The sequence below is a fragment of the Agelaius phoeniceus genome, chromosome 9, assembly GCF_051311805.1.
Source record: "Agelaius phoeniceus isolate bAgePho1 chromosome 9, bAgePho1.hap1, whole genome shotgun sequence".
Classification (NCBI taxonomy): Eukaryota; Metazoa; Chordata; class Aves; order Passeriformes; family Icteridae; genus Agelaius; species Agelaius phoeniceus.
This window is the reverse complement of record NC_135273.1, coordinates 11,821,789-11,834,723: the sequence shown is the minus strand read 5'-3', so window position 1 is coordinate 11,834,723 and position 12,935 is coordinate 11,821,789. Positions and strand designations below refer to the sequence as shown.

The following is a 12,935-nucleotide window of genomic DNA, read 5'->3' as shown; positions in this document are numbered from 1 at the left end:
GTGGTCAGAAATTGACTTGGACACTGTGTGAATATATGAAAATCATCAAAAGGAAAGCACCTCCATTTCCATTTTTATACTTCAAGGAAAGCTGGTACAAGGAAGGCCCTGGTGCCCTAATCTCAAGTGAAGAGGGAGCAAAGGGATGGAGGAGACTTCAGTCTGTGCTTTGGTTCTTTTGCTTCATGCACACACTGATGTTCCCACAAAGATCTTTGCAGAAGCAAGCATGAATCCTATAACTGCACTGTAGTAATTAAGTTAGATTTAACTTTTGCTATGTTCTGTTGTTTCCTGGGTTATTATCTCCTCTCAGGGTTTTTATCATGAAGCAGAACAGCTGCAGGAGAGATAAACCCTTCTTGTTACCCTCAAGGTGGGGTTGGATGGGGTTTTGGAGAATGGTAGGTGATGCGGGAGGAGGCACTGAGGTGTGATGGTGTTGAGATGAGAGTGTTGACTACTCCATGTTTCAGAAGGCTTGATTCATTATTTTCTGATATATATTGCATTAAAACTATACTAAAAGAAGAAAGGATTTCATCAGAAGGCTAGCTAAGAATAGAAAAAGAATGACAACGAAGGCTTGTGACTGACCGAGACAGTCTGAGACAGTTGGACTGTGATTGGGCATTAATTAGAAACAACCACATGAGACCAATCACAGATCCACCTGTTGCATTCCACAGCAGCAGATAATTATTGTTTACATTTTGTTTCTGAGGCCTCTCGGCTTCTCAGGAGAAAAAATCCTAAGGAAAGGATTTTTCATAAAACATGTCTGTGATACTGAGGGGAACCTGGTACCTCAGCAGCTGCTGGAGACACTGCTTATAGATACACCTGGCCCGTGAGGTGCAGTTCGGATGAGTGTCCTATGTCCACGGGAATGCCGGAGGTGGTTGTGCAGTTATTTGTAAACGGGGAGGGAGAGCATGGAGAGCAGCTGAGCAGTGCCTGTCCCAGCAGCGTGGGGCGGGCGGCCGGCTCAGGGAGGGACCCCGGGGCAGCGCTCTGAGTCAGCAGCGGCAGCGGCGCGGCCCCGGGAGCGAAGGGAGGCAGGGAGAGAGGCGGGGCCGCACACTCGTCCCCCGGCGGGCGGTGCCGGCGGCCCTGGGCCGGGCGCTGCGGAGGGGCCGTCACCGATCGAAGCCGTCACAGATCGGGGCCCATCGCGCCGTGTCGGGATGTCGGGCGATCACTCCCGCAGCCTGGGCAAGGGTAAGCGCCGCGGGCCCGGCACGGGGCTGGGGCTGGAGCGGGCCCGGCACGGGGCTGGGGCAGGGCCGGCAGTCACAGCCCCTGTGCTCTCCCCGCAGGCAGCGCGGCGCCGGGCCCGGTGCCCGCGGGGCTGATCCGGCTCTACAGCATGCGCTTCTGCCCCTACGCGCAGCGGACGCGCCTGGTTCTCCGCGCCAAGGGCATCAGGTGAGCTCCGGAGCGAGCGGCGGGCCTGGCTTCCTCTGTTTCCTAAATTAAACATCCCTGAACTGCTTGGGAACAGGCTTCTGTGTGTGATTTGGCTCTGGAGCTTGAATGAGTGTGGTGTGCATGAAAGCAGCTGCATAAAGGCCCAAAGTAAAAACCCCAAGCTGATTTTCTTTTATAATTTTTGCCCTGAGTAAATGTGAGTAGAGACATAGCACTGTTTGTTTTTGATATGAGTGGCTGTGAAAATTCTGGAAGCTATGGATATTCAGTTGTTTTTGTTGTGTCACTGCCCAGCAAAACACACTAGAGAGTAAATGACCTTTTTAAAAAGGAAATGTACCGTGTTCCTATAACATTGTCTCATTCTTGTGCTGTAGTAAGTTAATAAAATTCAGCCTTTGTGTTTGTTTCTTTTTCAAGATAGCCATTTCAGCATTCTTGAATGGTGTCTAATGTCTCCCTCAGGTACAAATTAAAATTAACCATTTTTTCCATCTTTTTTCTGACTCTGCCAAGTCCAAGGCCTACCAGTGGTTTGTTAACCAACACAGGGCTGGGAGTTCATGTTGGAACAGGGAATGCTAACAGGTCTCTTGAAAGTAAGATGAGAGTTGAGTTAGTTCATTTTGTTTTTTACATGGATGTTTTGGTTTTGACAGAGTAGATGCAATAAAACCTCTGGGTCAGTTTAATTCTGTTTTTATTTAGTGTCTTTGGACTGATGTTGGAGCTGGAAGGTTTGTTGTAGCATAGTGATTTTGGAGGGGTTTTATGGCTACCTAGATGTGATAGTTGCCTTCTGGTAAGTACTCAGTTGTTTTGAAGGCTCAGCTGTGTTTAGCAGACCTTTGGGCTTAATAGGAATTTTCTGGGGTCACACACACAACTCAGCATATAACTTCTGTTTTTTAAATATAGGCATATTTCCCATGTATTTTTTAATCAATATCTATTTGCCTTTACCCTAAGCAGTTGTTCCTTATGAGGCCATAGGTTGGGAAGATAAGTTGGAAGGATGCTCTCCTGATTTGTTCTTTGGTGTAAGGGCAGGTTAAGGTTCAGATGCATTTCTTAATTGGGGTGTAGCTCATTTGCAGTTAACTGCTGCTTTCTTAGACTGCCCCTGAACTCACATGTGATAAGTGTGCTGAGTTCTAATTTTTGTTTTTAGCTTGGTAGTTGTGTGCTTGTTAAACTAATAAAAGACATGCATGCAGTCTGCAGACAACTCATTGCAAGTCAGTGCATGCTTTCTCCAGCAAAGTGTGGCAGTACTTGTGTGTCAAAGGATTAGCCCTGCAAACAGCTTCAAAGAAAACAGGGCAGTAAAGGGGCTTGGGGGTTGAGCCTCTCAAGTACTGAACTCTTGAGGTGAGTGCATTTCACCAGGGTATGGGGTGGACTGGAGCAGAACTGAGCCTGTCTGGGTCTTGTTTCTTTTGCCCTTTTAGCCATGAAGTAATCAACATCAATCTGAAGAACAAACCTGAGTGGTACTTTGAGAAGAACCCCTCTGGGCTGGTTCCTGTTCTGGAGACCAGCAAGGGCCAGCTGATCTGGGAGTCCCCAATCACCTGTGAGTACTTGGATGAAGCATTTCCAGGGAAGAAGCTGATGCCTTCAGACCCCTATGAGCGAGCTTGTCAAAAGATGCTCTTGGAAGACTTCTCAAAGGTACTGTGTGATCAGAGTGGGACTGTTTCTGACTTCACCATTGCACCAAAAGCTGCACTCTGTTGCTGATGTTGCTTTCATCCTTGAAGGCAGGTTTTGTGTCTGGGATGAGCATTTAAATAAGCAGAGGGGATATTTGGGGCCTTTTGCTGTGAGCATATACAATCCACTGTGTCTCTGAATTGCTCCCAGAATTATGTGCAAGGTTGGCTGCAGGAAGGCATCCAAGCAAGTGAAAGTTTGTATGACTGAAGTAGGGTTTTGAGCATCCTACAGTAGAGCAAAGGTTAGCAGACCAAGAGAGCCAAATATGTGAGACCTGGGAAGTGACAATTGCTGTATTTTATTCTGGTCCTTTCTGGAGGAAGTACTGAATGCAGGAATGCAGGATGTGGGAAGTGCCTGACTGAGAGAGCCTAAAACCATGGCCAGGAGATGGCACGTGGCTGTAAACATGGGACTTGTGTAGGGAGGCTGGTTTTGGCTCTTATTTGGGGTTGGAGCTGGCTGACTGGAATTAACCTCTCTGTACATTCAAACATACAAAGCATGTGATTTGAGGAGTCTAGGAAGTGAAAGAAGTCACATGGATATAAGACAGGAGAGAAAGAAACAGAAGATGCAAAGGGTATGGACAAAGAAAGGCAATAAAAGGGAGAATGTATTTGCAACAGCCCTTTGTAAATAGACTGCATGGAAAGAGGGAAGTGTGTTGCAAGAAAGAAAATGTGCAGATAGGAAACACTTTTCACTATTCTCTTCTTATTACAAGCCTAAAGTTCATTACTGTTTGTGTTAATTCTTCCTCTAGGCTTTTGCTTGCCTTTTATGAAGTATAGAAGATTTTTATCAATGGACTTTATGTAGCTCTTTAATGTCAAATCTCTTAAGATTTAATTTGCATTTAATATCTTAACATCTAAGTTAACATTTAAAGTTTTGAGTGGCTAACTTGTATTCTTGTAATAGGTGCATTAAAAACTTTATACTTTCCTTTGTATAGATAACATCCTTGCTTTTCAAGCATGTTTTGGCAGTCAAAGATGGACAGGACACCACTGCACTGAAAGCAGAGATTGCTGAAAAGTTTGGCAAACTTGAAGAGGTGAGAGTATTTCATGATAACAAGGAGATTGCCAGCCTTTAGTTGTTCCCTTCTTTCCTTTCATGCTGTGGCATTTGGTGGTAGATCTCTCATTTAGTTGGTAGTTACCACAAGAAACAATCTCTCAATTTATTACCCTCAGCCCAGGATGCACAATGGCACCATTGGAATAAATTTCAAGGACCAAAATTAGCTAAACTAAACTTTATCTAATGATAAAGACTGTGTAGACTTGTAGAGAGTTTTGAATTTGAACAACCACTGCTGTTGTCTTGGATATCTGTGTTCTGCTCTAAGTGAAGGAGACCTTGCAGCATGTACAAAGAGCAAGGGCTGAAGAGTCTGAGCTGCTGAAAAGCATCTGTGCTGAACCCAACCAGTGCAGGTACCTTGGTGATGACATAAAATCTTTTTCATTCTAGAGCTTATCTTTGGGGGTGGGTGGAAGCAGAATGTAATGTGTGCTTTGTAGAAATCCAACCCTGGACCATGTTCTGCTATAATGCAAGTTCAGTGGAGCTCCAGGAAATGTCAGGGGGCTTTGATGCTGTGTTAGCCACTTGACAGTCCGTGTCAGTAATGGTTCTTGGCTAATCTGAACAGCTGTTGCACTTGTCTCTGTCATGAATCCATTCCTTCTGTCTTTAGCATCCACAGCCAATGCTTGAGTGGATCATTGAAGAACAGTTCCTCCAGGGTGTTTCTGTTCTGGTGCAAAGCTGCCAATAACCTTTCAATTCTTTCCTAGTTCTCCTAACAGTCCAGTGCATTCTGCTTTCCCATCCCCTTGGGCTGCCAAAACACAATTGTTTCCAGGGTAGTCTTGCCCATCTGGTCAGACTGAGGCTGGAGTAGTGCAGATGACGAGTTCCTGGGGGAAGTTGTGTGTTTCACTTCCCTGAAATACAGATGTATTAAACATTAGGGAAGGATTAACCTTCTTCCTGCTTGACTAATACTGCGAAATAACTTGCTGTTCCTTCATTGTCTCCATTTTACTATACCCTGAATGATTTTACAGCAGCAGCTGATGGTCAGCTGTGAATAGGAGGCTGAAACAGAGCCATGCAAACTTCCCTCAGTGTATTGCAAGAGATATTCTAGAGGGGAAGTACTTTGGAACACTTCTGTATTTCGATTTCTGCTGCCCGACAGAGGGGGCTGTGTTCCCATCGCTGCCCCTGTGCAGCTGCTGGTTGTGTTCTGCCAGACACCTGGGAGCTCAGACAGCCCCATGCTTCCTCAAGGGCTGCTTCAAGATTTCTGCTAGATCATGGGGTTATGGACAGGGAGTAAATGCCATATGAGTGTACAGGGGGTGTGTGTTCAAAAAGACCAAGACTTGTAAGGTCTTTTGAGCTCCACCTTTAAAACACCCGAGTGCCCAAAAATAGAGCCACTTAATGAATCTAGAGCCACTAATCTAGCTCTGGGGAGTCATTTAAAGCACTTTAAACTTGGGTAACCATGGCACTTAAAAATGTATCAGAGTCATAAATGTAACAGGAGAGCTTGCCTCATGCTTTGTGGCCCTGCTTTCTGTGCTGAGCTGTGAGAAGGATCTCTTTCTGGTATAAGTTACACTTGCTTCCTGTTGCCTTTGCACCTGGAATCAAATGCAGTTTGAGATGTAATGTTAGAAATGCTTCCCTGACACCACTTGGCCTCAGCTGCCATGGGAAGAGAGTCCCTGCTAAAATGGTGCTCTAATTTAGCAGGATGATTAATTTAGCTGGATTTATTGCTCAAGAAATGAATGTTTGCTGCTGTGCTTGATTAGTCTGTGCCATTTATGCTTTATGACAAGCAAGAAATCACAAACATTCTGAGCTAAGCTGCTCTTTGTTTGTGCACATGCTGCAGCTTGTTAGTGGTTCATATTTTGTGACAGATTTTGAACCTCTGGAGAAGAGCTGGGCTGAGTTTGTGAAATAGCAGCTGTAGTATTAATCTTAACTATACTGACTCTGCTAATACTGCGTGCACAAGAGAAATTTACTGTATCTCCTTCATTTGCTCACTGATCCCTGTAGTGTGCCTGCCATCCACTGTGCAGTGGGGTTTTTGTGTGGTGTTCTGCTGCACTTTTCCTTTGAGGGGCGGCTGATACCTCTCACCCTTCCCAGGTTCTGTCCAAACGCAACACGGTGTTTTATGGTGGGGACTCGGTCTCAATGGTTGACTACATGATCTGGCCATGGTTTGAACGTCTGGAACCATTCCAGCTGAAGGAGTGAGTACTTTGCCTTGCTTCTGGTGTGTTCTGAAGTGCCTCAGCATCAATATTCCTGGTGTGCCCGGCAGCAGTGGGCCACTCTTGGGGGCTGCTGAAGAAAGCTTGTATCGCGTTGCAGTTTTCATCCTGCTCTAAACTGGACACTTTACTGGGACAGAGAAAGTAGTAAAGTGGAACTTTTCAAGCTGTTTTGTTTCCTTGATGCCCTCCTAATTTTCCATTTGCCTTACTCAGTCTCTTCCTTTTTCCTGTAGCTCTTTGAATCACACCCCAAAGCTCCAACGCTGGATGGAGGCCATGAAGGAGGACCCTGCTATCAAGGCTACAATAACTGACCCACAGATATACAAAAACTACCTCCAGCTGTATCTGAAGAACAGCCCTGAGGCATGTGATTATGGGCTCTGAGGTGCTAGTAGGAATGTGCTGGCTGAAGTGTTAGTGCTGTTTTTCAGTGTGGGAGGTCAGTGTAATTTGGTGGGGGCTCTTCTGTGGTTGCATTCATAATGGGGAATAAATCTGTGCTGAAAAGGCTGAGAAACCTTCTGTGAACTCCACTCCTTCCTGTTGGGGGAAGGATGTGCTGGCTTCAAGCAGGAGATGGAAAGTCATTGTTGGCCATGAATATTACATAAAGGAAAATGTCTCCACTCAAAAGGTGATGGTCTGTAATCTCTGGGCTCTTTCTAGGCATTGCAGTGGGCAGTCCCTGAACTGATGCTGTTACCTGATTTAAAAATTGTAATACTTGTGTCTTGAAATTGAATAAAAAACAAGCAATGCCTTCAAACAGTTTTTCCTTCCTGTTTCTGGGCACCTGTTAGTCACTGGACTGCTTCTAGTTTTTGTTAGATATGCTATGAGAGTGTATGGCTATAATCCTTCTCTGCCCTTCTGAAGTACTGGTGTGTTTATTCTAGGTTCTAACCTAAAGGCTGGAGTAAGGAGTAAAGCCAACAAAAACAATATCCTGAGCAGAAGAACATTGCTTTTCTGTTCTCAGAATTTGAAGCATTGCTCTGCTTGTCAAGGTGTAGGTAAAATTAGAGAGAAGAAATGAAAGGAGTTTAGTCAGAACATTATGCTGGTGATGTCTTGCTGGTGAAGGAAAGAGTGTGTTCTGTTTCATCAGGTAAGTGGCAGGATCAGAGCTTTTTAGTTGAACATCTTTGAAGCTATCCTGTATATAGCAGTGTTAATATAGCAGTGTGGGGACATGATTATTTGAAGCACAAGCAGTCACAGGAAAAACTTCTTCCTCTCCTGTTTTTTCCTTTTTTTTGCTGTTCACATTTAGGTCTCATTCTGATGTCATGCAGTTCTGTATTTCTGTCAGAGCACTAGCAATCCAAACTAGCCATAATTCCAGGGGATAATCACACAGAAAGAAATAAGGCAAAGCAGAATGTCCAAGGGCAGGACTGTGGTTCCCATGGGGCTGAGGTGGTTGTCATGAGAGATGCAAGACTTCCTGTCTGCCTCCCATTGCAGTGAGGTGAGGTAGCATAGCAGAATGTGGTGGTTCATGGATTTCATGGTAATTGAGATACTGGAAGTCTTGGAGCTTTTCTAGAGGAAAAGTAGACTGATATTTTTCCTGTAATGTGTTCTGCCCTGGCATGGTAACTTTGAGGTGGTGCATGCTTCTGTAACTTCAAGTAGGAAAGAGATTTGATGAGCAGGAACTTGGTCTGTCAGCCTGTGGCTCTTGGAGGGCCTTGTTTATGCTCTTACTAGCTTTAATTCAAAGTACGCAGCTTTTCCCCTCCTGTTTATCTTTGTGGCTTTTAAACACATCTGGCACTACTTAGAAAAATAATAGTTATGCTGCTGTTCCTTCTAGAATACTGTAGTTTTTAAAAGAGTTTCCAGTTGGGAAATGATGCTATACGTGTTTCGTAGATTGTCAGATGACCCAGAGGAAGCCAAGAGCTGTGAAGTGTTGTCAGGATGTGGATCTGGGCCCTTTCATTAGATGAAAGCAGGGTTTGAACTTTATAAAGCCAATGTCTCTGAAGTAGTGCTGGTGGGATCTCAGTGGCAAGCTTCCAGAAATTAACTGCAGAGCATTTTGGTTTTATTAGCAGCTCTGCTTTGTGTAGGGCTTGTTAAAAGCTGTTAGGATAGTGCTAGAAATATATTACAGTTTGCTCCAATGTGTTATATGACTGTAGTGGGAGGTGTGACATTAGGGAGATCCAGTAATAGGTTAAGAGCAGAGATCAGCATCCAAAAACTGAACTGGCTCCAGCCAGACCACAGTAACCCAGAGATTGTGTTATCTGAACAGAAAGAAATGCTCTCCCCATCTTTATTTAGTGGCTGTAGTGTACCATTATAAATGTGCTACTTCAGCAGAAAAAAAGTAAAATGAAATATTCTGCCTTATAATTTACTATTAAATATCTGTGTTCTAAATCCCTGGGCAGACAGCTGGGGTCTTGAACTCATTACAGCACAGCAAGAAATGCAGGCCTCAGGCAAAGTTTTTAATGTGGTAATGAATATGCAATACTGGCCCAGTCTTGAAAGGAAAAGACAAGTTATGTGGAATGCACTGGCTCTCTCCTTTCTGGGTGGATGGGTGTACATTTACATTTTCAGCATTGGTCCACAGAAGAGAAAGATGGAAGTCTGTAAGGTAAGGATCAAGCAGATGAACAGCTCTCCCCTTTGGTCAGAGCTCTCCTTAAACCTTCTGTGGATCAGGTGGTACAGTAAGTAGGTCTTCACTTGCCTTCTGCTCCAGGTTTTGCCCTTGAACTTGGTTAGCGCTCTTGCTTTCGAAAAAAGAGCGTGCTTGCTTGTTTGTTTTTGTTGTTGTGCCACCAAATATAACTGCTAGCACAGGTTAAAAAAGATAAATTCAGTATCAAGGAAACAAGGACAGAGTCTGTCTTATAAAAATAGTGAGTTTCGTAGCATGATGGATAATAGATACTTCAGGTTAGCAAAGCATTGGGCCTTGTTCTGTCCTGCCTTTGTAGCATGTCCCTGTATCTTTACTGACATCCTTGAGATGTTTGGTACCCTCACACAAGATGTGTTCCAGTGTTTGTTCATTATAGTTTTACGGTCCCTTATATTGAAGCTAAGAGAAAGGTAGAGGGGAGCCAAGACAGGAGGAAGGAATGGGGATCCCAGGCTCTCAGATCTGGGAAGTTTTGCTGAGTTTTGGGTAAGTTGAGTGGGAACCTGGGTGAATGGGATTGCAGCTATAACAGAAGGCCCTTGCTTAGGGAAATTGTTGAGAAGTTTCTGTCTAGGGAGGCATTAAAAGGGCCAGTGTTTCTTGCACCAAAAGTCGTAGCAACTGGATTTACTGGTTTGAAAAGTTTCAAAATTAATGTACTACAGACACATTGAACACTTGTGTCAACTTCACGCAGATGCCTGTGGATTCGTTGCCTTTTCTAGTCAATCAAAAAGGAAAAGGGACTCTCAACTTTTTGCTGTTTCACTTAATCTCAGATTCTTGCCATGCTTCATTTAGCAGCTGTCTGTCCTGCTCACCGGACAGGCCTGGCTGTGAGTGCATGTGTTGGGCATGAGGTGTTGGCACAGTGTTACATGTCCTGGGACTGCTCTCCCCAGTTTTCCACTGTCATGGCATCTGTAATGTTCTCCTGCATTAGCAGGGTTTGAGAACTGGCTGTTTGTTATCCTCCCTCCTGTCTTTACTAGTAGCCTGATTATTTCACCACTGTTCCTTGGACATGGATTTCACTTGAGAGTGGCTCATGAAAATGCAGTCCCTCTAAAGTCATGAGGTCAGGGGCAATTTTACTAAATCACTCCCATTTTCTGTAAGATGGAAACAGTCTTTTCTACTGCTGGTCCAAAGCCAGCAGGGATGGCAGTTGCTGACTTATCTGAGTGCAGTAATGATGCCACGTGATGTCATTAGTATTTTTCCCCTTCTACAACACTTTGATTTACTAAAACACGAGTTTCAAAACTTGTCAGTGAGATGCAACTGTGCTTGGGGTAGAGTGTGACAGCTGTTTAGCAGTCTGCAATAACACTGTATCTGAGTCCAGGAGGGAGTGAGAATGCAGCTGGTATGAAGGGGCCGATGTGTGGAGCCTGTTCTGTGCCTCTCACAGCATCTTCTGGTGAGCAGGAAGCAGCTTGTGAGAGCTGCAGCACGTGCTGCAGGTTTGTGTCTGAGAACCACCACCCCTGGCAAAGCTGATGGAAAAAGCCATCTCTCCAGGGGAAAGGGAGCCAGGAATAGGGGCACTGAACAGCCACAAGCTGGGTAGGGAACAGACAGTGTTTCCTGCAAACCATTTGCATGAGTCACCTTTGTTACTGCACAGCAAAAGCATAGGAGGGCTGAGGAAAAAAAGCTGTCAGCTTCAGACTGCCTGAAGAATCAATGAGGACCAATAGAGACATTATGAATTAACACTGTCCTTCCTGCAGCTCTCTGCAGCATTCCTGCTACCCCAAAGGATGCTTTTGTGCCTTTCCTTCTGTCACTCAAACCATTCTCAGAAGGGAGCTCTCAACAAGAATGTGCTTTGGGCCAATCCACAGGTTGGAGTGTGGGTGTTTTTTTCTCCTATACATTCATCACAGAGCTTTTTTCTGTGCCTCTTTAGGCTTGGAAGCAAAGTTTGTCTCCTTGTAGTAATTAAGGTGTGGTGATTAATCAGCTGTTTGTCTTTGTGGGAAGACAGTTCTGATATAGCCTGTGCATTCAAGCCCACAGATTAGGTGCCGCAGTTCCTCTCCATATGCTTTTTGTGTCTTGGCTGTTCTCTGCTGGTCTGTCTCTGCTCTGGATCAAACCTTTCACTTCCAAAGCTTTGCCAGGTGTGGCTCTGGCAGGGGAGAGAGTGTGGGGCTCTGGTAGACAGCTGCATGTGGGCAAGCCTTGCTTTTCTCTAGTTTTGGATACAGGAGGTTTGTGACACTGGCATGATGTGATAGCCCTGAAGGTGAACTGAACTGGCAGGAATATCCTGCTGAGAGTGCAGAACTCCTCTGTTCTGTGGGAACACCCAGGTGATGGAGGCTAGGAGGGGCTGCTCTGGATCATCTGTGCTTACAGGCACAGAACCATCCAGGGCTGCCCTGCCCTGCCCTGCCCTGCCTGGTGTGAGCAGGCAGGGATGAGATCTGGAACATGTTCACAAGCCACATACCATCTCCCTGAGGATTTGGGAAATCCCTCTGTGCTGTCTGATTCCCAGCAGAGGGCTAGAGAGCAAGACTGAAGGTTGGGAGCCAGGGAATGGATTTCTTGATGCACCTGGGGAGGTGGAGTGACGGATGAGTCAGGTTGTGCACTGTGGATACTGATCCCACACCTGCCTAGCTCTGCCCCCCGGGCTCTATTGCACTGTGTGGGATCCTGGATCTTGGATGGTCTGCACAAAGGTGCCTAATTGGAATTCCAGTGGCATTATAAATGTCATGGCTCTTCTGCAAAGTAGGACAATAAGACAAAAACTTCATATTGTCTCTTTACATGATTAAGTCTTTGAGACTGTTACTGGCTGTGGGCCCACCAGTGGATTTGAAGATAGTTTCCCATCTAAAATAGACTCCTTTTGCTGAAGAGTGCCTAGAGACACCCTTAAGAACTTCATTGGTTTTATTTTTATTTTTGGGCACAATTTTTAACATAGTGCCTCAGTCAGAGATTTTACAGGCACTCTATCTGAACAGGCTGTATTTAAATGTTTCACCTCAGCACTTTCTGTGCTTCCCCCTCAGAGCAGATCAATAAAGCTAATACTTTTTTTTTCTCCCTCCTCTAACATTCTGGGTGAGCTCTGGTTTTAGCTAGACAGATTTATAATTACTTGTAAACTCAGAGCCTTTATTTGCAGAGGTGCTGCCTTTGAATAATGACTGAGAAGCTTTGTTCTTTGCCTCTGCAGCCAAGGATTTTACTTCCAGCACTTGAGGAGTCTCAGATGACACTCTTAAATGTAACATAGCTGGAAAATGAAGTTTCTTTTGAAAAACATTGTAGCATTAATTGATCCACAGCAGGGGGCTTGCTCAGATTTCCATTTTGATACCAGACTAGTCCAATAGATATGATGGGAATAACTGCTTGCATCCATCTTCCCTTAAGGCTCTGCTGCAAAGTTGGGTGAATCATTTTGAGAGCAGCAGAAGCAGTAACACAACTCTGCATTTTCTCACAGGGTATTTCTTCAGGTCAAAGAAGACATGAGACTACCTTTTACTGCACTGGGAACATTTAAAATACCTCTTTTGTGCTTTTGAAGCATTATGAGAATCTTTGTCTCCTGTCCATTTGCCTGCTTGCCTTAAGATTATGAGAGGTTTTTCTGAGATCTATCAAATCAAGTGAAAGTTCTTTGATGGATTCAGAAGCTACTTGGAAGGAGATGAAAGCATAGGCCTTCTTTTCCCCTGGCCCAGATGTGTGAACACACTGCTAAAAATAACCTAGTTTATGTTGCCATAAGGAATTTATTATTTCAGAAAAAGACAGGACTGCCT

At 44.7% G+C, this 12,935-nt stretch overlaps 1 protein-coding gene across 1 annotated transcript; it reads left to right on the top strand.

Annotated features, from left to right (window-relative positions):
• Nucleotides 1–1,062: 1,062 nt before the first annotated feature.
• Nucleotides 1,063–7,236, top strand: GSTO1 (glutathione S-transferase omega 1). The gene is made up of 6 exons (XM_054637228.2): nucleotides 1,063–1,221; nucleotides 1,320–1,428; nucleotides 2,883–3,105; nucleotides 4,109–4,210; nucleotides 6,337–6,443; nucleotides 6,701–7,236. The coding sequence occupies exons 1-6, from the start codon at nucleotides 1,188–1,190 to the stop codon at nucleotides 6,852–6,854; spliced, it is 729 nt and encodes a 242-aa protein (XP_054493203.1). The 5' UTR covers nucleotides 1,063–1,187; the 3' UTR covers nucleotides 6,855–7,236.
• The last annotated feature ends 5,699 nt before the right edge of the window (nucleotides 7,237–12,935 follow it).

Coding starts and splice junctions, on each gene's coding strand:
- GSTO1 (XM_054637228.2), top strand. CDS start 1,188: ATGTCGGGCGATCACTCCCGCAGCCTGGGCAAGG. Junction 3,106..4,108: donor TCTTGGAAGACTTCTCAAAG/GTACTGTGTGAT, acceptor TCCTTTGTATAG/ATAACATCCTTGCTTTTCAA. Junction 6,444..6,700: donor GAACCATTCCAGCTGAAGGA/GTGAGTACTTTG, acceptor TTTTTCCTGTAG/CTCTTTGAATCACACCCCAA.